Consider the following 21573-nt stretch of genomic DNA (forward strand, 5'->3'; position numbering starts at 1 on the left):
AAAATAATCAGTTGCCTTATGTGATGTCACAGGAGGCATGCGTGTTTACAAGTTCATTTTAGAGGCTCTTAATTTGATGGCAAAACTTTACACAATAAAAAACTGATGACATGTTCTAGGAAACAAACTTGTCTATAAAAAAATGTTCACTTACTTGGATGTTTTAGCTTTTTACTACATTTACAAATCAATCAAAATTAGGCTTTTTTGACCAAATTCTTTTTTACCCAAAGCTGATATTGATCATATAAAAAGAACAGAATAAAAATATGTAACATAAATAAGAGATTGCTTACTTAACCACCACTTACAAGTCAGTAGTTAGTAGATGTATCTTGGCTGCAATTGGAGCACAAAATCTCTGTGGGTTCTGTGATTTCATTCCTTTCTTAAATTCACGTTCAATTAATACTTTATTGATCCAAAAAGGAAATGAAATCATCACCTTTGCAAAACTGTCTTTAAACTACAATCAGTCCAGTCACTAAATTCAGGTCCACAGATCAAATCAATCATCTGGATGTCTATTGAATTACATTGGTGAATATGAAGAGGATGAACATTTATGCTCATATTGTTATACATTTTTATGATAATTTTTGTAGAAATCAGCTTTTTTGTGTGACTGTTTTTGTAAAGTAAATGTAAAAAAAAAGCCTAGTTTTGTTTTCGTTTTTTTATGATTGATTTGTAAAAGCAATAAAAGAAGTGTTAAATGTTGTGGGGGGAGGGGAGGAGAACCCTTTAATAGACTCTTTATACATTGTAGTTGTGATTGTAAAGAAAAACTCAAGTAGCTTTAATTGTGTCTTGCAAATATTTTCTACAGATTATTCTTGGCAAAAGTAGTTTGTTCATCGGAGAACCATTCGGGTGAGCTAAATTAAATAAATTAGCCTCAGAGAGATCATGACTCTAGCTTGGCCCAAATCAATGATTACATTCCTGCAGGTTTAAATGTTTATTTATTACAATAGTCTGTGCAGTTAATTGATTATTTAAAGTAATTTTCTAAGTTCAAAGAGGTTAGAAAAAGTCCTGAAAGTGCAGCTACGAAACCTTTTGAGGCAGACGGCTTCTTTTCATACCTGAAAACCGTTGACACGTCAAGGTCAAAACTGTAAAAGTATGAAGCCAAAGAAAAGCTTTGAAATTACCTTCGTTTCAACTATTACATGTTATACTACCACCTGTGCACCAACATCGGCGATTCTGTAACTTTTGGTGACGGAATCACAGGAACATCAGGAGCCGACAAGCATGTAGTTTTCTATGTTAGGCACTTTTATTGACGTATGAATGTTCAACAAACAAAGTGTTATTAAAGAGAAACATCCAGTTTTACCACAACGGTTGGACAGTAGAGTTCTGCAGACATCTAGTCGAAACATATCCCAAATTATTAGCGTTAGCCCTTTAAACCTGCATACCACCACACGCCTACCGTCACTTTCCAAACTGAAGACAGGAGTGTTTTCAAGTTACTGCTAATAGGAGGGTTTCTCTACATAAATAAATGCACCTTTTTGATTCTTGAATTGTCAGACGTTCCTCTGAACACGTTTGTGCCGCTCTACTTCCAGACCTGCTGAATTATCTGATTTGTCAGACTGTCGTAAAGTAATTAAAGTAGTACAAAGCTATGAAAAACATATCAGTGGAAAGGCAAAAAGAGACTTGCTCCAAAAATCACAAACAGCACAACACAACAGCATCAGGAGTCACACAAAGCTGGCTCAGGGGTACCTGTTGCTTTAAGGCAGCTTCTGAGTTCACTGCAGCAGGAGTTAGATAAAAGACAAGATTTAGTTTTTCCTCTTTTTTTTTTTTTCCAAAGAAATAGAATTAATGTGGTTATGCATTAGGTTTTACATTTTCATTTTAAATATTAAAATTGCTCCCCTTCTACTTAAATTTAAGCGTGCAGAACTGAAAAGCTTGGAAAAACAACTGAATACCCCTGAGCTACAATGGTTACGTCGTCTATGGACTTGGCCTGCCAAGTCTTACCACTAGAGGGAGCTCTGGGTTCAACAAAAAAAGTGAACATTTCACTGCAAACTTTAGGAAACAGCAGAACTGCACAGACTCCTACCCGGCATCATCGGCACACGGCCTCATGTAATCCGACTGATGGACACAAATTGACCTTCGACTCCCTGTAGGCTTTTGAGTTTGGACCTTCAGAACTGGATAAGCAGTGTCATAAAATTGAGTCCGATTCACAGGGAGTCGATTAAATGTAGCGACAGACATGAAACGGGTTAAAGGACAGATTCATATTTTTAAAATGTCACAGGCCTGCGTGCGTTGTGATTTGAAAGAAGTTGCTTTTCCTTCTGGATCCATGCAAGATCCAGAATTTCATGCTGATAAAAATTTAGTATAACTAAGAAGTGGCTTCAAATTAAGACATTTTTCACCATTACAAGGATCATATACAATTTTCTTTTCAGAACTCTAATGTTGCAGACTACAATTTCTGATATCTCCAGGTAGTTTTTTTTAGTTCAGTTTAGTTCTTTTTTTAATGTAACTTGATGCTGAAGTTGGCTTCCAGTTCTAGTCTCCAGAACCTTTAAATTTGACCTGGATTAACAAAAGTACTGTTAATGCTTTAAGCAAAGAAACAAGTTTAAAACGCTTATTTAAGGTGGTTTGGGAGCATTAAAGTGTTGGAATTGCGTCTTTTTTCATTTTGTATGGGTGTGTATTCATCGCTCAGCGTGTTGAATACCAAACTACTGATAACTAAAATGTTAAACGTAATAAAGCAAATTTAAAAAGCCTTTAATTTTTAATATGAATCTTACACACAAGGACTTTTTTTATTCACATTTATCTTGCATCAGCTTAATCAGGAGTGAAGTCTTGAAATTCAGAAATTTTGCCGCACTCATTTCCTTTCTCGTGATTTACAAATATTAAAGCAGATTCCACACTTATCCACAAATGCAAGGATTTCACCATATGAACCCAGAAGTTTCACTGAGAGTTTTCTGAAAAGAAACCATCAGGAGGTAAAAAAATTTAAATATTACATCAAACCATTTCATTCAAGGTTTTAAAAAAATAACTGCAACATTTTAAACAGTTTTCTTTTGTTGCACAAATAGCCAAAGCTGAAATTCATATTGTTGCCTGTGACTATTTTAAATCCAGAGTTTCAGACTTTATGTGAGACACAGTTTAAGGTTTCACTGTAGAACTAAGTTTGAATATCTTAATATTTTCTGAGTGACTTGGAATCAGAAGGGATAATTACAGCAACATTAGTAGATAATTAAAATATGAACCTGTCCTTAATTTTTTATTTTTTTTGTAGCAACACTTCAATAAACAATGAAAACTTTCTGCGGTGTCGACTGTCAGGTGGGAATGTGAAAGTAGTCTTGTGATCATGTCCAGTTTTCATTTCAGCTGAGCATTTAGGAGTGCGTCATGAAGAAAAATAAAAGAAGAAAACAACTAAACAAACCCACATTTCAAATAACTTCCACTTCACTGAGCTAAATGGGCCAAAGCTGCTGGTTCCATTCCAAAAGATTTTACAAAAATGAATCGTGGCGAAGAAATAAACTGAATTTAAAGCTGGAACTGAGATGTTTCTTTAGGTAATTCAAAGAAAACACGTCTTCGAGTTTGACAGCGACACATGTTTGTACCTGTAAAAGTTGTTCCTAATCTGCAGCGACAGCTTTCAGATTTAAACATCCAAGAATCAAGGTGCAGAAATACTAGACAAACAGATTTCAGAAAAAACCCAACTGGAAATCATTGCTTGTTTCTCTTCATAGCTATATTAGAAAAAGATAGATGAGTAAATTGGAGAAGGCAGAGTTTTTTTTGTCGTTTTTTGCTATGGAAACTTCAACAGACGAATTCCTCTCTCATACGAAGGATCTGTAGTAAGACGGCCTGGACGTCCTCATCCATGTGACCCTGAAAGACACATAGTCAGAAAAACTCCCTTAAAAGACAAATGGTATCAATAACCACCACACTTGTGAGTTGAATTTTACATTTCTAAAATGTGAAAAACTGGTAAAGTAAAGTCTGCAGCGTTTTGAGGGCGAGGAACTCACCTGTGCTGCCCTGAGAAGATGAATCCGATAAATGGAAACCACCTCTCTGTGCTTCCTCTCAGCATCCTTATCGGGGAGAAAAGCACAAGACATGAAAGACGCGGTGTTGCTTTGATGCCTTTAGCGGCAGCACACGTCCTCGGTACTGAACCGCAGCATCACATCGCTACAAAGGTTCCAGCGAACATCAGGATACCAGACGAACCAACATACCAACCACTGACAAAACCCAACTACTCAACACTGAGCACATCAGATTTGAACATTTCACATATTTCCACTTAATATTCCATGCTAATCCAGAATCCATCTTTTTAGATTTCTCCAGCAGTTTTTATATTTGACTAAAAGAAAAATCCCTATTAGTGGGTTTTATTGTTGATTTTTGCCTCCAAAAGTCATGAAACAAAATCTGAAGTTGGCTTCTGATTCAGCAGTCAGCCAACGAGTCATTTTAGAGTTTTGTGTTTTTTTTGTCATCTGGATCAATTAATATATATTCATCAACCAGAAGAATCCCTACTGGACCAGATAACATCAACCCTTTAAAATCACAGCTAGTGATCATACTTTTGATTTTTTTAAATAAAAAAAATTAGCAAAATGATCAATTACTTGGACAGAAGCCAGCTATGTTGTGTCCAACGTAAAATGAAGGTCATCATCTATTGAATGTGGAAAAACCCTGTAATTCCCAGAAATTATTTTTTTTATCTTTTGATTTGGAACCCCCATAACTTGATCCCTCTGTTTTCCGATCTCATCAGAACCTGGAAAGTCTTAAAATGAAACTCTGTAGTTTTCATGCCTGTGCAGAGGGCCTACATATTATATTGAATAATCCCACCAGAAACTTTGTGTGCAACAGCAAATACAAGTAAATGAAATGTCTACTTTTACACAATCCTACACAGTAATTCAAAGTAAATACTGACTGCATGCAGGTTATTGTGTCATGCAGGATCCACTCACAGCCAGCTGCAGCTGTAGACTCGTGATCTGGGCCTGCATGGCGTCCACTTGCTGCGTCTGTCTCTTGTTTGGTGTGCTGCTTGTGTACGTCAGCTGAGATAAACCGTTGAGCGCCTGCTTCAGTCGCTCCACGTCGGTCAGTAACTCTGTAATCTATAAACACAATGCATGTCATAAAACTTCTCTTTAGAAGGGAAAAAAAATTTTTTTTATCTCAAATGAAGCACATGTTGGTGACTAGTTGAATTGTAAAGCATGTTTTAGGGCTGAAACAATTAATCGGATTAATTGCAATGAATCAATTATTGACATAATTGTCTATTAATTTGGTTTTAAAATAATCATCAACGATCCGATTAATGGGATACTTTTTTATTTGATTTGATTAATCGACTAAACATCAGAATAATTGATAGAATAACTGATTACTAAAATAGTAGTTGACCATTATTGAAATAATTGTCAATTTAGTAATTGATTAACCATCAACTAGAGTAAACAGACTCAAAAAGGTAATTTGCTGAAAAAAACCCAACCTACTCAGAGTAGTAATTAAGCCACAACTGCACAAAATATAAATATACATACATTTAATATAAAAACACTTTTGTCTGTAAAAATGTTTTCCCCAACAACTCCTCAAGCGGCAACGTTTTAGCTTCACCCAGTTCAAATTCACTAAAGAAACACTGTAATTTCAAGTTGGGCAATAAAATATTTATTTTGTAATTTAATTATTTGTATGTTTTAATGCATTTTTGATTTTGTGTAAAAAAAAAAGGGGTTTAATGTGTAGAATGAGCCATTCTACACATTAAACTGATACCTTTTTGAGGATAAACAATTAATCATCAGAATAATTGATTAATCAAATCAAAAAACGGTGATCAATCATCAACTGATTAATTGTCAGAATAATTCATTAGTAAAACGTCCGTTAGTTGCAGCCCTAGTGTGTTTGGTACCTTCTTGTCTTTGGCTTCAGTTTGTTGAGCCGACGCCTGAATCCTCTTCTGAAGATCGGAGATGGTAGTGAGCGACTCATTGTACCGCTCCTTCAGCTCCCTGATTTCCCTCTCGACGCCCTGGCTCGCCACCTGGGCGGCCGCCATGTCGGCCCTGGCCCTGCTCTCACCCTCTCTGGCTTGCCGGTGCTCCAGACGGGCCTTCTGACACTCCTGCGTCGAACTCAGCAGTTTGTCGCCCAGGCTGACAACGTCGTCCTCCAGCTGCTGCTTCACTTTCTTCAGCTCGTTCACCTGCTCCTCCTTATGGCGGATGTCCTCCAGTGCCTGCGTGGCTCGCAGCAGCTCCGACTGCAGGGCGCGCACGTCTTCGGCCCTCTGGGTGTTGCTCTCCTCCTCTTCGCGGAGGGACGCCTGGACTTTGGCGACCTCGGCCTCGAGTGACGTTTGTTCCCTGAGCTGCTCCTGAAGTTCCTTCTGGAGGACGGCGACCCTGTGCGCTTCCTCCTGCTGGGCCTCTCTCGCCTTCTTGCAGTCAGCCTGAGCTTGGTGCACGGCGTCGTGGAGCGCCGTCAGCTCCGTGTCATAGGTCGCTATCCGCGTCAGCTTGGACTTCAGCTGCTCCTGCAGGTTCTGGATCTGAGTGTTGCAGAGGGCGTTCTGGCCTTGCAGTTCCGTTTTCTGGAGCGTCGCCTCCTGGAGTTGCTCCTCCAAGCTGGCCGACCTATGCGCCAGCTCCTCGAGTTTAGCCTTAAACTCTTCCTCAACTTGTTTGTGTTTTTTGCTGCTGACCAAAGCAGAGTCCAGTCTCTGCTGGACGGATTCTGTTTCAACTTTAAGCTTGTCCTTTTCCTGTTTCATGCCTTCCCAGTCAGATCTCTCTCTGTGATACTTCTCCTCTGTTTCCACCAGTTTCTGCTCCAGCTCCTTCACCCGGGAGCTGTAGGTGGTTTCCTTCTCCTCGGCTGCCGTCAGTGGGATAAACTTGGACTGAATAGCCTCCTGTATGGTATCTAGTTCTGTCTTCTGGGCCTCCAGCTCCTGACTGAGCTTTGCCACTTCCTTCTGGGCCAGAGCATGCAGCGCCGACGCTTGGTTTGCTCGGTTTTCAGCCTCGACGACGGCAGCGTTCAGCTTGTCCGCGACACCTCTGTGCTCTTTCATACCTATGCATTCTCTCTTCATCTCCAATGTCACTTTTTCCAACTGCTCTTTCAACTTTTCGTTTCCTTCTTTCACATTCATCAGCTCTTCCACACTTGCTTTGAGCTCGGACTCCAACTTCAACTTGTCGGCTTTAACACTTTCCAACGTGGAGCTCAACTCCACCTTCACCTTCTCATGCTGTTGCCTGGAAACAAACTGCTCCTCCACGCTCCGTTTCAGAGCCTGCTTCTGCGCTGTCAGCTCTTCCCGTTCCTTCTCTCCGTCTTCGCATCTCTTCTGCACGAGTTGGAGTTTCTTCATCAGTTCGGCGTTGTGAGCCTTCAGCGCGTCCAGCTCCCTCTGATTCTTCTCGCTGCCGCCCTGCATGCTCTCCTGCAACGCGCCCTTCTCGGCCTGAACCTGTTGCAGCCGACCCTCTGCTCTTCCACATCGCTCGCTGGCCTCCACTAGTTTGTCCTTCAGCTCCTCCAGAGCCGCCGCCATGTCGTTCTGAATTGCCTCGTGATCCTTTATGGATATGAATTCATTCTCCATCCTGCTGTTGAGCTCGTCCAGCTGCTCTTTCAGCAGATCTCGCTCCTCTTCACTCTCCTCCACCTCTTCGATAAGGGTTTGGCTTTTCGCCGTCACGTCCATCAGCTTCCGTTTCAGAGTTGCGTTCTGTTCTTCCAGGGTGGAAACGATCCTCTGATGCTCCTCCACGGACATCGCCCGGGACGACGGGGCGTCCAGCTTCCGATGGAGCTCTGCCACTTCTTCCAGCACACGGTCGTAGTCCTCTCTCAGCTCGGCAAGCTGCCGCTCCTTCTCGTCCACCGCGTTGGTCAGCAGGTTCTTCATGTTGTCAAACTTCTCGGCCGGGACGGTGTTGTTCAGGCGGGTTTCCATCGTTAAGAGGGCTTTGCTCAGCTTGTCTCTCTCCGCTGCCTGCGCCGCCAGCTCCTGGTTGAGCCGCTCCGTCTCGGAGGCCAGCTGGCTCTCGCTGCTCTTGTATTCCTCCAAGGCTTTTTCACTCTGCTTCAGGCGGTTACGAACCCGACCAACTTCAGCCGACGCGCCTTCGTATTTGGCCTTCACGTCCTGCAGCTGTGCGCGCAGTTCTTCTGTTGCCTGGCCCCCCAGGTGTTCCTTCACGGCGACGACGTGAGCCTGCAGCTGCTTGACTTTACACTCGGAGTCCAGCATCCGCTTCTGGACGTCGCCCAGAGCGTCCTCCAGCTCCTGGACCTGCTGGTCGGCCCGCTTCTGGACGGCGTCTCGGCTCTGAGCGAGCTCTTGGCACTCACGGCTCTTCTGGTTCAGCGCCGTCTGGAGCGGACCATTCTCTTCTTCTGCGGTCTGCAGTTTTCTCCGCACCGTGTCGAGTTCGTGTCGAAGGGATTCCACCTCCGGGTGGTCCCAGCCACCTGCAGTTTGGCTCCTCTGGAGTTGTCTGGAAGCAAGACGGTTCTGTGGCATCTGAAGAAAAAAAAGAAAAAAAACCCCAAACAATTAGGACATTTGTATTGTATAAAAGTATAGCTTTTAAGTGCTTTCTTTTAAGTGTTAAATATTGTTAAACTGGGATGAGCTTTAATTGTATTGCTTCTTCTCATAAGATTATTAATTTTATCGTCATTACTGAAATAAAATTTCAGTCAATGTTAAAAGGAATTTGACTAAATTTACTATTTTCTCCTGGTTTATTCCATGAGATCATCAATAAATTGGAAAATATGATTAAATTAAGTCTCCATGTGCAATTTAGTGATATAAATCACACTTTATGTGGTGCCCTATGTTGTTTTCTGGTTCTGCTCTGCATCCCCAGATCCAGACACAAACAAGGAGAAGCAACATTCAGTTTTTATGCTCCAGTAATGTGAAACAAACTTCCAGAAAACTGCTAAACTGCCGAAACACGGATTTCCCAGGTTAAAACTCACCTGTTTAGAGTTGCCTTTGATTAGTAGCAAGTGGAACATTGACCAATATATTTGATGTACATCTGCTTGATGGCATTTGACAAAATGTAATGTTTATTGCTTGTTTCTTGATTACTGGAATAGATTTGCATGGTGTAAAGCACTTTGTTGCTGAAATGTGCAATACAAATAAACTTTACGTATGCCTAAATGATTTATATGTGAAGGCTGAACACCTCACTTTAAGTCTTTAAAAGATCAGATTCATAAATTCACATATTAGCACAGAAATACACTAATATGTGTGTTGTTAATTATACTGACCAAAATTTAAGAGCTCAAGGCTTTTGCACAAATCTGTAGAATTATTGTACGCAACCGATAGTGTAAATGAACATTATGAAGCGGATCAGAACCTGCAAAGTATATGAAGTTTGAAGTCTGTTAATAAGTCTTAGTTAAGAATGTTTGGCAAATTATTTTAAAGTTCACTTCATATCCGGGTTGCGAATTAAAACCTACCTGGTCGAAATCCAGACTTTGAGCTTGCTTGACTAAAATGCTCTCTTTTCCTGCAGGATGACAGCACAAAACTAAAACACTTAGAACTTCGCAAAATGAGTTTGGCGAATTTGATAATCTGGTAGTATATTATTTCATCTACAAGGGAAAAGAAAGAGTCTGACCTTTGATGATAGACTGGCCTGGATACTCCCCCTGTGAATACAACAAAGTGAACATTAATAAAAAACACTGCAGATGTTAAAAAAATATATGTGTAAAAACAAAAAAACAACAAACTTGTTACATGCTTAGTAGTTTGATTTTTTTTTTTTGTAGTATTTAAAAAAATGTTTACTGGGGGCAAACAAACACCCATGATAAAGTTAATACTAAAAAAAAATTTATGCTATGGATCAAAAGTCAGAGGTGCATAAAATCACTGACCAAAGCACTCCGGAGCTGAACTCTGACAGTCTCTGGACTGCGACCTCCTTCCTCTTTGTCTTTGGCACTGAGTAACGCCTTCAACTGCTCTTTCTGATGCATTCATAAGAAAAGGCAGAGGTGGGTGACGGGGCAGTAATCAGATGATTTTAATTAACTATGAAACATAAATAATACCAAGTAAAGAACCTTTCTAAGGCTGTAATAAAAAAACAACAACACCTAAACAGATGCTGTCAAAGACCTATAAGCCTCCAGCAGAAATGTAGCCAATTTGACATTAGGGACAATCCTACAAATCACACATTGAGTCAGCAGGAGATCGGACACCTTAGAAGTCAGGGCAGTATGCATTTTCAAGATAGTAAATCATGTGGAAAAAAATGGATCCATTGATGGTTCAAGCAGAAGCAAAAGGCAACATAAAGTTGATCACTGAAGGTTTTATTGTGTATTTTACACAACAGCTAATTTGTGGTAGTTTTAAGATAAATATCTAGATTTCAGCAAAGGATGAAATATTCTGCTTTAAGTTGAGAAACTGGATGGCCTGGTGAACCACAGGGAAAACAAAGTTGAAGTTTCTCATTTAAGTTTTAGAATAGAGGTTCGTAATAAAAGAGTTTATTGCAGAGATCCTAACCTATCACTTTAGGAAAATGGAGCTCAGTGGACAAACACACTTTAAACATTTTTTTTATAGTAAAAGAAATTAAAATCAAACTCTTACCTCTTTTTGAGAATCGTCCACTGCTTTTTTCCCCTGCAGATAAAATATATATATATATATTAAAGTTCCTGGTGACTAGACTAGATCACATTGGATAAACCTTATGGCCCCCTCATGCTGATGCTAATTTTCACCAAAACCTCATGAAAAATGACCAAATACCTGCGTTAGTTGGTGTTGCAGCATGTTGACCTTATCTGTCAGAAGTTTATGCTCCAGGTGGTACTTCCTGACGCCTTCCTGAAGGGCCTCGTTCTGCCGCTCCAGATCCTACACGGGAAAATAAATCAAACACATAACAAATATTTTTTTAAAAAAATAAATTTTGCCCATTCGTCATTGGTATTTTATGAGAAACAAATAACTTGGATTATTACTGTTGGTTTAAATGTATTACGCCAAAAAGCATGAAGAAGTTACATCAAAGAAGTTAACTTACAAATATAATTTGATCCTTCCTGTTAGACTCTGTTACATCCGATTTGTCCACTGAAAGCTGAGAAGGAGAACATTATTTTTCCAAAGTTATGGTGGTTTGAAAAAAAAAAAATAGTTCATTTGTAACATTTTGACATTTTATCACTAGGGGGCAGTCATGATCAACTCCTGACTATCACTACCACAACAATGACAATCCAGAAATATAGGCATACAGACACACCAATTCAAAATCATAGAAATAAAAGCAAAGTGTTATATTTGTATATAAGTGCAATGTAGAGTAATGTTTGTTTTTCTCTACAAGCACATTGTGAGCGATGATGCAAGAGTAAAATAAATCCAACTGGGTTACCTGCCGCTTCCACTGTTCAATCTTTGCAGCTTCTTTTTCTGAAAAAAATAAATAAATAAAAAAAATAAAAAACATGTTCTCATTTCCTGTTTCCTTCCATTTGCAATCATGCTGAGACAAATGTAGGCATCATGTAGTTTTTCAAGACACTAGCTAGAGATTAAATTAAACATTTCTTAAGCCACTGTACAGCATGATGGCACTTTCTCCTGTGTTCATCACAAACAAAGCCATGCAGGTTTCTCCCAGTCTGACCTCTGTTGGCCTTATCAAGGTGACTTTTGATCATTGCAGTGAGCTCTGGCTTGTTACTGAGGCGAGCGTAGTGAAATGCATCGTGACCCATGTTGTCGACTGCTTTCACATCAGTGCCGGTCTTCAGTAACACCTCCACGGCATCCTTGCAGCCAAACTCGCAGCCCAAAATCAGAGGTGTCCTTAGGGAGGCAACAGAGACAGGTTCAGGGCAAGAACACGTCCAAACATCCCCGCAAGCCTTTCAGAGAAATATGTCCCGTTTTGAACGCTGAACAATGAGGAATTAACGTTTAGTTGTGTTGGGCCCATTTGTAGAAAATTTGAATTACGGGTAAGAAAACTAATCGTAAACATGAAAAGCCGCATTTATTTTTTAATTTTTTTTGCTTTCTAATTTACAACATCTACATCTAGTAGCATTACATTTCTGACACAAGCTAATGTGTGGCAACTCAAAAAAACCTGGAACAAGATATTGTAATGTCACGGAAACCGCTTCCGTGTGAAATCCAACTCATCAACCCTACATAATCTGTCCAAAGCAGCTTTCTGTCTGCGGCTTGGATTGAAAATAATCAAAGCTGACATGCAACAGGCTTATCGAACAGAAACAGCCCCAGGGCTGCAGGAACTTACTTGTTTTGTTTGTCTCGGACATTAAAATCGGCTCCTCGCTCCAGCAGCAGCTGACATATGTGGGGGTGACACATCTGCGTGGCCAGAATCAGAGGAGTCCTGCCATCCTGCAGAAAAGCACACACAGAAATATAGACTAATCCAGACAATTAATTAACAAAGACAGACTGCTTCAGACTTTATTTGCATTTACAAAGCAAAAGGATTTATCAGCAGAGCATAAACATTTGCATTTCCAGAAAAACAAAAAATAAAAAGCACATTCTAGATTTAAAAAACCCAACTCTATTATGCATGAAATAAAAAGTTCATTGTGTTTCTTACAAAATCAGAGATGTTCACAGAAGCCCCGTTGTCACAAAGAAGCTTCACACTGGAGGTGCAGCCCGCCATCACTGAGGAGAAAAAACCCCAAAACAAAACAAGAAGCGACACACCTACAATTATTTCACTCCATTTAACAGGAAGAGGAACACGCAGATCCACTTAGCTCCAGCTGCAGTCTGTGGATTTAAAGCCCGAAGAGGCTAGTATTTAAATGTCAGCACAGAAGTCTAAAATCAACTCATTTAATGTGGCAGATATTAAATGCAAAGTAGCTTGTGATGCAGCAATACAAAAAGAAAGTCTGGCCTTTGAGGGTATTATTATTGCTACAAAGGGGAGAGATAATTACAGTTAGATTGACAGTAAAAGCTTCAGGATTTTAAACTCAAGGTTCAGAAGTTTGAGAAAGTATCTTCCCCCTTCCTGAAATCAATCTCTTGTTAAATAATCTTAACTGTCCTAGTAAGACAGCAGCTCTAGAGAAAAGATTATGCTAGAATGTGATCAGTTCTTGTGACGTTAATGTAGGAAGCAGGTGGGATTTTTTATACGATACAGAACTACCATAGAGTCAAGCCACCACAAGAGTAGTGTGAAGTCAAGTCTGGTCTAGAAGAATAGTTGAGTCACTGCTGACTCTCCCCGAGTAGAAATAGTCATGTTAGCAGCAGCGCTACGTTAAAGCCCAGTTTAGCCACCAGCAGAGTAAAGTGGAATCTTACCAGCATCATGTAGAGCAGTGCGTCCTTGTAGGTCCACGTTTCCGACTGGACAGTTGTGCTAGAACGTAGCAGAAATTCAGTTTGACACACATTTTATTATTTTCCTTTCCCTGTTTTCCTTTCTTTCACAGAAAAACCAGGTTATACATCCAGAAAGCTAAAGTAGTAATTTCATAATTCAGCCATTGTTTTTTCGTCTGTTCTTGCTTCTTCTGGTGCAGAAATATAACGTAAAATTTACATTAAATGCGACATGACTCTTTAGAAAAAAATAAATAAATCAGACACATTTCTGATTTAGTACCACGTATAGCAGTAGCGAAAAAGTATGATATGGGTCGCACATGGTCGCATTCGCCTGAAGTGTGAACATAGCCTTAGCGTCTTATAATTTGGTCCATCTGCAAACCATAAACTCTTTGCTCTAAAAGTTACAAAGATGTATTTAAGGAATGGTTTAGTAAAACGCTCCCACCGTGAATAAGGTTTGAATTTCATCATCAACATAACTTCTCCCCAAGTGGCTGACTGGGCCGTGCAATTTGAGCAACAGCAGCAGGCGCCTTGCGTCACACCGGACGGCGCTGTGCTGAAATGCTCGTGATATCTCTCACTCAGCTGGTCAGACACCGTACTACTGTACCGGTGAGGGGCAGTGATGAAAACCTTGAGGACTCTAATAGGGGGCCTGATGTTGCCGGGTAAGCCCTGCCAGCTAACACCCAGCTCTCTCTAGCAACAAGTGGCAAAAATTATCTACATGCTCAAATGACCTAGCAGCGAGGGTAGGGATATCCTATACCTGGAGGGTTCAGGCTGACTGAGAGAGATAGGGGAGGCTGTGGCTGCTGGCATCAAGCTGCTACGGGAGGTGTGATGACGGCACTAAGAATGGATGGGGTGGGGAGGCTGGAGGGGAACGTAGGAGGGCGAGCTTGTCAACACTGCTGACAATCCCCTGCCAACAGCCACAACCTCCATTAGATCGTCGCCATGTGATAGACGGAGGCAGGGGAAAGGACTCCAACAATGAGAGCACAATGCTGGAGTGAAATCCCTCTCATTGTAAACACGTAAGCCCCCAGAGGGGCCCTGGTGACTCAACAGGGCCCTGATATGGAGAGGGCTAAGAGGTGAGGGCTGGTCGGTAATAATTATTTAAGGGGGCCGAAGGGACAACTGCTCCGACCGACGGGGCGACTGGAACCAAAATACAATGGCGTGCAGACACGCTGTGTGTGAACATTAATAGAGAAGAAAACACATGGATAATAAATAGCACTGTGCTGTTTTTTTTGTCTTCTTTATAGGTAAATAATGACATGCACTTTACCTGCAGGAGTTTCTGCACGCACCGAGAATTTCCGTACTTTGAAGCCAGATGAAGAGCGGTTTTTCCTAATGCAGACAAATGGAACAATTTTGGGTTAATTAAAATGCAAACTCTATTCCAACACCAAGTGCTTAACTGTGGAAAAGCTTTATTGAAGTCATAGTGTTTGCTCTCTAATTAAGATCAGGGAAGTATAACCAATAATTGTATGACAGTATCTTTACCATCTTAATTAAGGCAAAATCATTTAGCAGCAGGCAATTCAGCAGCCATTTAAAAACATAAATGTTGTTTTTCTGTAAAGCAACACAGGAGATAAGATAACACTATGTGTTAATATTCTTGAAGTGACATCTGAAGCTTGAATTCAATTGTGTGGTTAATAAAAAAAACAGATTGTTTTGTGGTATAATCTCATCCATACATACATAATAACGTTTTCTTTTCTTTTTTCTCTATTTTTTACAGTGTACTGTTAATGCTAAAATTGTCAACTTTGGTACAAGGCCAACATTTGCTGATCTAGTTTTATTATTAGTAACATTACCTACTACTAATTAATCTATGCAGGCAGGTGCACTGGTCATTTTTCCAATTAATCATTTAATAATATCTATGATTGAACTTTTTTTTTTTTTTTTGCTGATTTCCATTGGTTTAGATGAGCAGCTGCGAGAAGAAGAGGGATGATTATCTGTTTCTGCAGGTATAAAACACTGCTGACAAGAAATATTTTAGTTTGGGTTAGAGGATTTATTCTACTTTTTATAATTTAATACTGTCAGCATGTTCTGACAGTATAAGATGAGACAGATATACTGTGACAAAAAAATTGAGCTCCTCCTCCTTGTGATCCTACTGCCATCAGCAGAAATACACCACTCACTACGAAACAACCAATCAAAGCAAGGAAGGTCTTGGCGCTGTCAATCACTCTCATGCATGCACTGCTCACACTCTTCCCTTTGCTCTCTGCTACTCTACAGCTCCTTCCCTACCAATGCTCAGGCTCGTTAGCGTAGCCACCAATGGCAGCAAAAAATCTTTTTTCTGTAACGGTGAGTTGTTTCTCCATCATCAGCACATTAAGCAGCGCACACACAAGCATTACTAATAACACTAAGACCTTCCTCCTAGGCAGTAGAACCCACAAGGAGCTGGATTTTTCCACAGATTATCTCTCATACCATGACATAGTCATGACATAGTAGTAGTTGAAACAAATAAGCAAAAAACATTTTTATAAAAGTTACGTATTGTAGTTTTAATATTTTGAATTCAATGACACATTAGCCATGGTTTATAGAATATTTTTTTATTTTATTCGTGAAGAGACATCAAGTCAGAAGTTACTTTAACCAAAGTTTCCTTTGCATATATCTGTCTCTCTTTGGAAAGCATATTTGCCAAACTAAAAACAACTTAGGCTAAATTAGGCTCAATATTGAACCCAAGTTAAATACCAATTCTCTGTGGTAAGCTTAAAAACATTCTGATTTCAACTACACACACGGGCTGAATATTATGTTACACTTCAAAGGTTACATCTTGTGCTGAACCCAAACTCACCAGAGGCGTCTTTTTCAGTGACGTCGACATTGTGTCCCAGCATGAGATTGAGACATTCAAGCTGTCCTTGCGTGGCTGCCAGATGAAACCTGGGAGTTTAAATAAACGGCAAAAAGATACGACATGAAATACAAATGTGAGATGGATAGACCAGCGAGGAGACGGTAGAGATTTAGGACAGGCGCATGAAGAAGTGACCTGGTGGAGAGGAGAGGGAGGGTGAAGCTTAAGGGCAAACTGAAAATGGAGACTTGGCTCCATACTGACAGCAAGATCAGCATTCTTGAGGTACACAACAAGAACCCTCCATGACAACAAACAAGTAGGAAGATAATATGGTGTTTCTACTTTAAGTGAGCACTTTTGAATGGAACAGAAAACACACCGTTCTATATTTGGAATTAGACATTTTTATATGCATAAAATATGGATGTTGGAAGTGGGCTAAATATGTTAGAACTTCATCCGTCTTAAGCTTCAAATTGATAAATTTTTCAAAAATATTTCACCAAGAGCAAGTTTGCCTTGAAAAGAACATCCTTGGTTGATCAATTTCACGCCATGTCTTCCATAATCAATCCCAACCTGAAACATTCCGGCTGAAATTCATTGATGTAATCCGCGGTCGCTCTGCTGCCACCAGCCATGAAGTGCTGCAAAGCCGCTGTATGTAAACTAATCTCAGCCTGTCAGCCCTCAAGCCACATGAACCCGTTTATACACCAGGCTCCGAAGTATCTGCCAAGGAGACAGCTAGGCTGTCACCTCAACACGGGCGTGGATATTAAAAGCCGTGTTGATGGCGAGGAGATGCTGGTCCTCTCGGGAGCAGAGGAGGGTCGTGACCTCGGAGGGGCAAAAAAGCAGACAGGAAGCAGACCAGAGCAAATCATGTTTGGTGGACACAAGTGACAAGTTCAGGAGCCGGAGTATTTTCCATATAACAACGAAATAAATCATTCTGGACACATTTTAACGTAATGACAAAGTGAAGAGGTGCACTTTCTGTAGTTATAATAAAATTATGATAAGTCAGAGAGGAAGTGAGTGCAACTGTGAGCTACTTTTCCTATAAATGTCATTAATGAATTATCTGATGTTAAGTCAGGAACAGTTTAGATCCAGAAAAGAGTAGGAAGTCATTCAGAGGATGCCCAGAGTAAAAGACTTTTCCACCATTGCTCCATCAGATCTTAGAAGCAGGTCACCCCAAAACATTTGTCATGTTACTGGCATAGACAAATGTACATTTTCCCTACAGAAGAGCTTATTAACAAGCTTTGAAATTGGCCATTCAGAGAGTGGAGGTGTCATTTCATCTTTACTCTCTACAGGACATGCCTGCTATTTTTAAAGGAGCTGGAAGAGTGATCCATAAAATATATGCATGTAGCTAAACCATATGATGATCCCACATCCATTTGGTGAAATTAGCAGCTGCAACAGTGCAGCAATGCACGTTTTTAAGACTGTTTTCTGGTCCTTTAAAAACTATCTTAAAACCTGAACTGCACGATTTCCACCAGCAAATCTCTGCAAGTTAGAAGCTCTGTAATCTGTGATAGTAGATGTAAAAATGATTATTATGAAGGACGTCAATTGTGCATGTTTGGTGAAATCCTGTCAAAAATCATTACCTTCTACTCAAGAGGCCGCAGCAAGCACCTGCCTCAGACAGCGTACTATTATGTAGACCACTTTGCTGCTCGACCCCTCGTTGACACGGTGGCACAGAAAAAGTACGGGTTATGGGTGGGCCTGCCTCACTGATGCCAGAGTAAAGATGTGAACTGTTTACTCAGCTGGAGGCCGAGACAGAAATGCTTGGGCTGAATTCATTAGCCGGACACAGCGAGGCTAATCCAAGGCACAGTCGATCATGTACAGGGGCTAACAGTTTGTAATTAGTTCCTCCTCAGAGGTCCGTGATTACAGGGAATCACCGTTCAACATTCTCATGTCTGCTTTTGCAAAGGCTGGGATGCCACGGACATGTGCGGTCTGTGTGTGGCCCTGCTGAAACTATATACAGACCGTCAAGAGCTGTGATTATGGTTCAGGTTTTTTTTTTTTTTTTTTTTTTTTTTTTGGACAGACTTTTGTAAAAGCTTGACCTCTTTTCCAAAATACTGAGGTCATTTGAGTAGATTTACAGTACAATAGTTCAGATCAGTCTAAACACCAGATATATTGAAAATAACTTTGTTTGGGTACGGCCGGTTCTAGTACAGTCGCCATGACTGCGAAACCGTCATCTACAGATAGTTGATGAAAGTGGTCAGAAATAGATTCAAACCTGATAATAACAGCAGGTATTTATTGGATGCATGAATATGTTTACGCACACAACAGATGCTGATTGGTCCATTAATCCTACATAACTCACATTTAGACTCTAAATCCACACGTTGGACCAATAATCAAGATATTCTGGATGGGAAAAAAAAGAAACTCCAGTTCCCACTAAACAGCTCTAAGCCGGTTCTTCAACATATCAGCTGATCCTGATCATTCTCTGCAGCTGGGCCTAAATGGATTAGTTATTGTTGGGAACAACGTAGTGGATCCGATTTGACTTGGAAGGGAGTCATTTCCTGCAAGGACTACATAAACAGCCTCTGGTCAGCGTGGTCAAGCTCTCCGTGTCCACAAACATTCTTTATGCCAACTCCCACATTGACCTCAAGTAAGTTGGACAGAAATATGGGGAAATTCTAAATATAAAAAATATAAAACTGGAACATATGTCCTTTGCAGGGCAGCGGATGAAACTTTTATTATTCAAACCTTGAACATAAAAAGAGATCAACCGGTTAGGTAATTATTAGGGAAATTCCACGCTATATTCCTTATCTGAGGGACAGGACGTGGAATCTCACATGGTACGGAGAGAGCGGCAATGTTTGGGCTTCTTGATGGGGAGTCTTAACTTAATTTAGGAGTTTGATTGGAACATATAAAAGGTGCCTAGCACAAATATGCTTATTACATCAGCATACCGGTGTTTGTGTGCATTTGTTTACTCACGCAGAGCGTCCCTCCACATCGAGCTTGGTGGGAATGATGCCCTTCTTGCCGAGAACAGTGGAAACCTTGTCCACCTCGCCACGTTCCACTGCCTTCATCAACCGATCATCGTACTTGTTCCAGTCTGTGTTCTGACACAAATAACAAGAAACACCATCAGACATGCAGAACCGAATGTATACTCTCCACGGAGACTTGATTCAACATGTAAGGACAACTGCTGCCATATAAGGAAGAAGCTCCTCATGGCTTCATGGGTAGAAAGTAAGAATGGGATTTTGGTTTCCATTTCTTTTAGATTAAAAAAAAGGGACATTTGTGAACTTAAAAAGAACAACATTGAGTCATTTTGAGTCTTTTTCACAGCAACTGTTTGGAACACAAGTTAGAGCAAGAATATGCAAAGAATGCGCTGTACAGCAACCCCACTAAATCAGCACTCAATCCCATCAACGCATGAGTGACAGATACAAAACATGGGAACAGAGTCCTCCAAGAAAAAACATGACCTTTATACTGAACATCCAATCTCAGTACAAACAAAACAAACTTAAGTGTAAATAGATTAAAATGTAGCCAGTTAACCAATAACCGCTAATCTATATGCATGATTAGGTATTCTTTTATTTTGTTTCCACCGTGTCTGCCTTTACGTAACCATATCTAGAAAATCACTAACCCAGATGAATCACCGGTAAAAATAAAATAACTTTAAAACAACAACAAAGGAATACATACAAAGTGCATGGAGGTGCATTTCAGCCAGCGGCTCATCTTGGGTGAGTGGAGCTGGTCCTTGCACCGTGCTACTGAAAACGTTGCCACTGTTCCGGTTTACGAAATAAAAACAAAAATGAAGAAAAAAAATATTTACACAAAAAAAAATAACTTCCTTTGTCTCCTCAGTGCACTCAACCAGTGAGTGCAACAACACAGATAAGACAAAAGGATAAGAAGTCTTTCCAACGCTGACCCACTAGTCCCCCCCCCCCCCCCTTTACTACAGGCAGAAAAGTTTAATTGTTAAGATTTTCTAAGCATTCCTTTGTTGCGTAGGAGCTCAGCTCACAATTCCATCACTGCTCAGCAGTTTGGGTGATAGTTAAATGGAGGAGGAGTGAGAGGGGAGGAAGGAATGGAGGTGGAGAAGCAGTAGGGCCAGCCCTGCCAGCACCGGGACCTGCCCTGGCCGGCAACTGCAACTCCTCCTCTGGGTAAGAGTCAGCTCAGTCTGGCGTCCTCTCTCCACCGACGGCTGCTGCACCCACTAAGTCCCCCACCCTCCTCCTCGCTTCTCTCCTGAAACCTTCTGCTTAGCTCAGTCTTCTTCTGCTTAAACAATCCTGCTTTCTGGAGTCTTATCTTCAAACGCTACTTGCTTATCAAACCAGACAGTTTCTCCCTTTGCCTCGTCTCTCCGTTGTTCGTGGTTCCAGCTTCCTCACACCACCAAATGGCAAGGTCAGTCAGGCTCAGTGGGGTAAATATGCAAGCTCTCGGAGGTCTAAAATATCCCCCCCTCCCTGGTAAACAGCAGCAGTGCAGACAGCCCTGCAGACTGGTTACCTCTTTATTTTTTGACCCTCCAACCTTTCTGTAGAGACTAATAGGAAGACGGGAGCTAATAATACATTCTGGGCATGCCAGAACAATGAGTAATGGCTTTGGTGTCTTTCATCACTGCCAACATAAAACAAGGCCAGCCAAAAAAATCTTGCTTACATTGCCCCCCCACCTTGCTCCCCTACAGTCTCCAAGTGAAAATATTAATGTCAGAGGAGATCATTTGAAGTAGTCCTGGCAAAGACCCTCACAGGACACGACAGAATCATAATAACCTCTAGATAACCCGCTCATCTTGAACAGGGGTCTCTGCAGATCTCCCCAACTCAAATTTAAGACTTTTAAAGACCATAAAGATTGGAATTTAAGACTTGTAACTCCTCAGAAATGTACAAATGTTGTCCAGCCCGCTGATGATAAATTTGCACTTACACATGATGGACACAAAAATGTTAGGTAGCTAGCTAGCAAGGGTATGTTAGCCTTAACTGTCACAAGTTACATGCAATGAAGAGGTCTGAGTGACTAAATTTTTGCCTGACAGAACAGTCCCACGAGAAAAAAAAAAAAAGTA

At 40.7% G+C, this 21573-nt stretch overlaps 1 protein-coding gene across 2 annotated transcripts in view; it reads right to left on the bottom strand.

The window, feature by feature from the left end:
* Positions 1–1263: 1263 nt before the first annotated feature.
* Positions 1264–21573, bottom strand: part of uacab (uveal autoantigen with coiled-coil domains and ankyrin repeats b) — a 38367-nt gene continuing 18057 nt past the window's right edge. Inside the window, exons 1-19 of one of the 2 annotated variants that reach the window (XM_008404643.2) lie at positions 20175–20954; positions 19437–19567; positions 16410–16498; positions 14841–14905; positions 13508–13565; positions 12783–12853; positions 12459–12565; positions 11820–12001; positions 11565–11602; positions 11211–11267; positions 10934–11041; positions 10772–10804; positions 10042–10134; positions 9780–9810; positions 9616–9665; positions 6023–8647; positions 5058–5210; positions 4086–4151; positions 1264–3942 (exon numbers count right to left, since the gene is read on the bottom strand). In XM_008404643.2, coding sequence (XP_008402865.1) covers positions 3871–3942; positions 4086–4151; positions 5058–5210; positions 6023–8647; positions 9616–9665; positions 9780–9810; positions 10042–10134; positions 10772–10804; positions 10934–11041; positions 11211–11267; positions 11565–11602; positions 11820–12001; positions 12459–12565; positions 12783–12853; positions 13508–13565; positions 14841–14905; positions 16410–16498; positions 19437–19567; positions 20175–20210 — 4065 coding nt within the window. In that variant the 5' untranslated portion in view covers positions 20211–20954 and the 3' untranslated portion in view covers positions 1264–3870. Of the gene's footprint in view, positions 3943–4085; positions 4152–5057; positions 5211–6022; positions 8648–9615; positions 9666–9779; positions 9811–10041; positions 10135–10771; positions 10805–10933; positions 11042–11210; positions 11268–11564; positions 11603–11819; positions 12002–12458; positions 12566–12782; positions 12854–13507; positions 13566–14840; positions 14906–16409; positions 16499–19436; positions 19568–20174; positions 20955–21573 lie in introns of those variants that run through there. The other variant, XM_008404642.1, reaches the window with a different exon arrangement.

This window comes from Poecilia reticulata, linkage group LG3 (genome assembly GCF_000633615.1).
Source record: "Poecilia reticulata strain Guanapo linkage group LG3, Guppy_female_1.0+MT, whole genome shotgun sequence".
Lineage (NCBI taxonomy): Eukaryota > Metazoa > Chordata > Actinopteri > Cyprinodontiformes > Poeciliidae > Poecilia > Poecilia reticulata.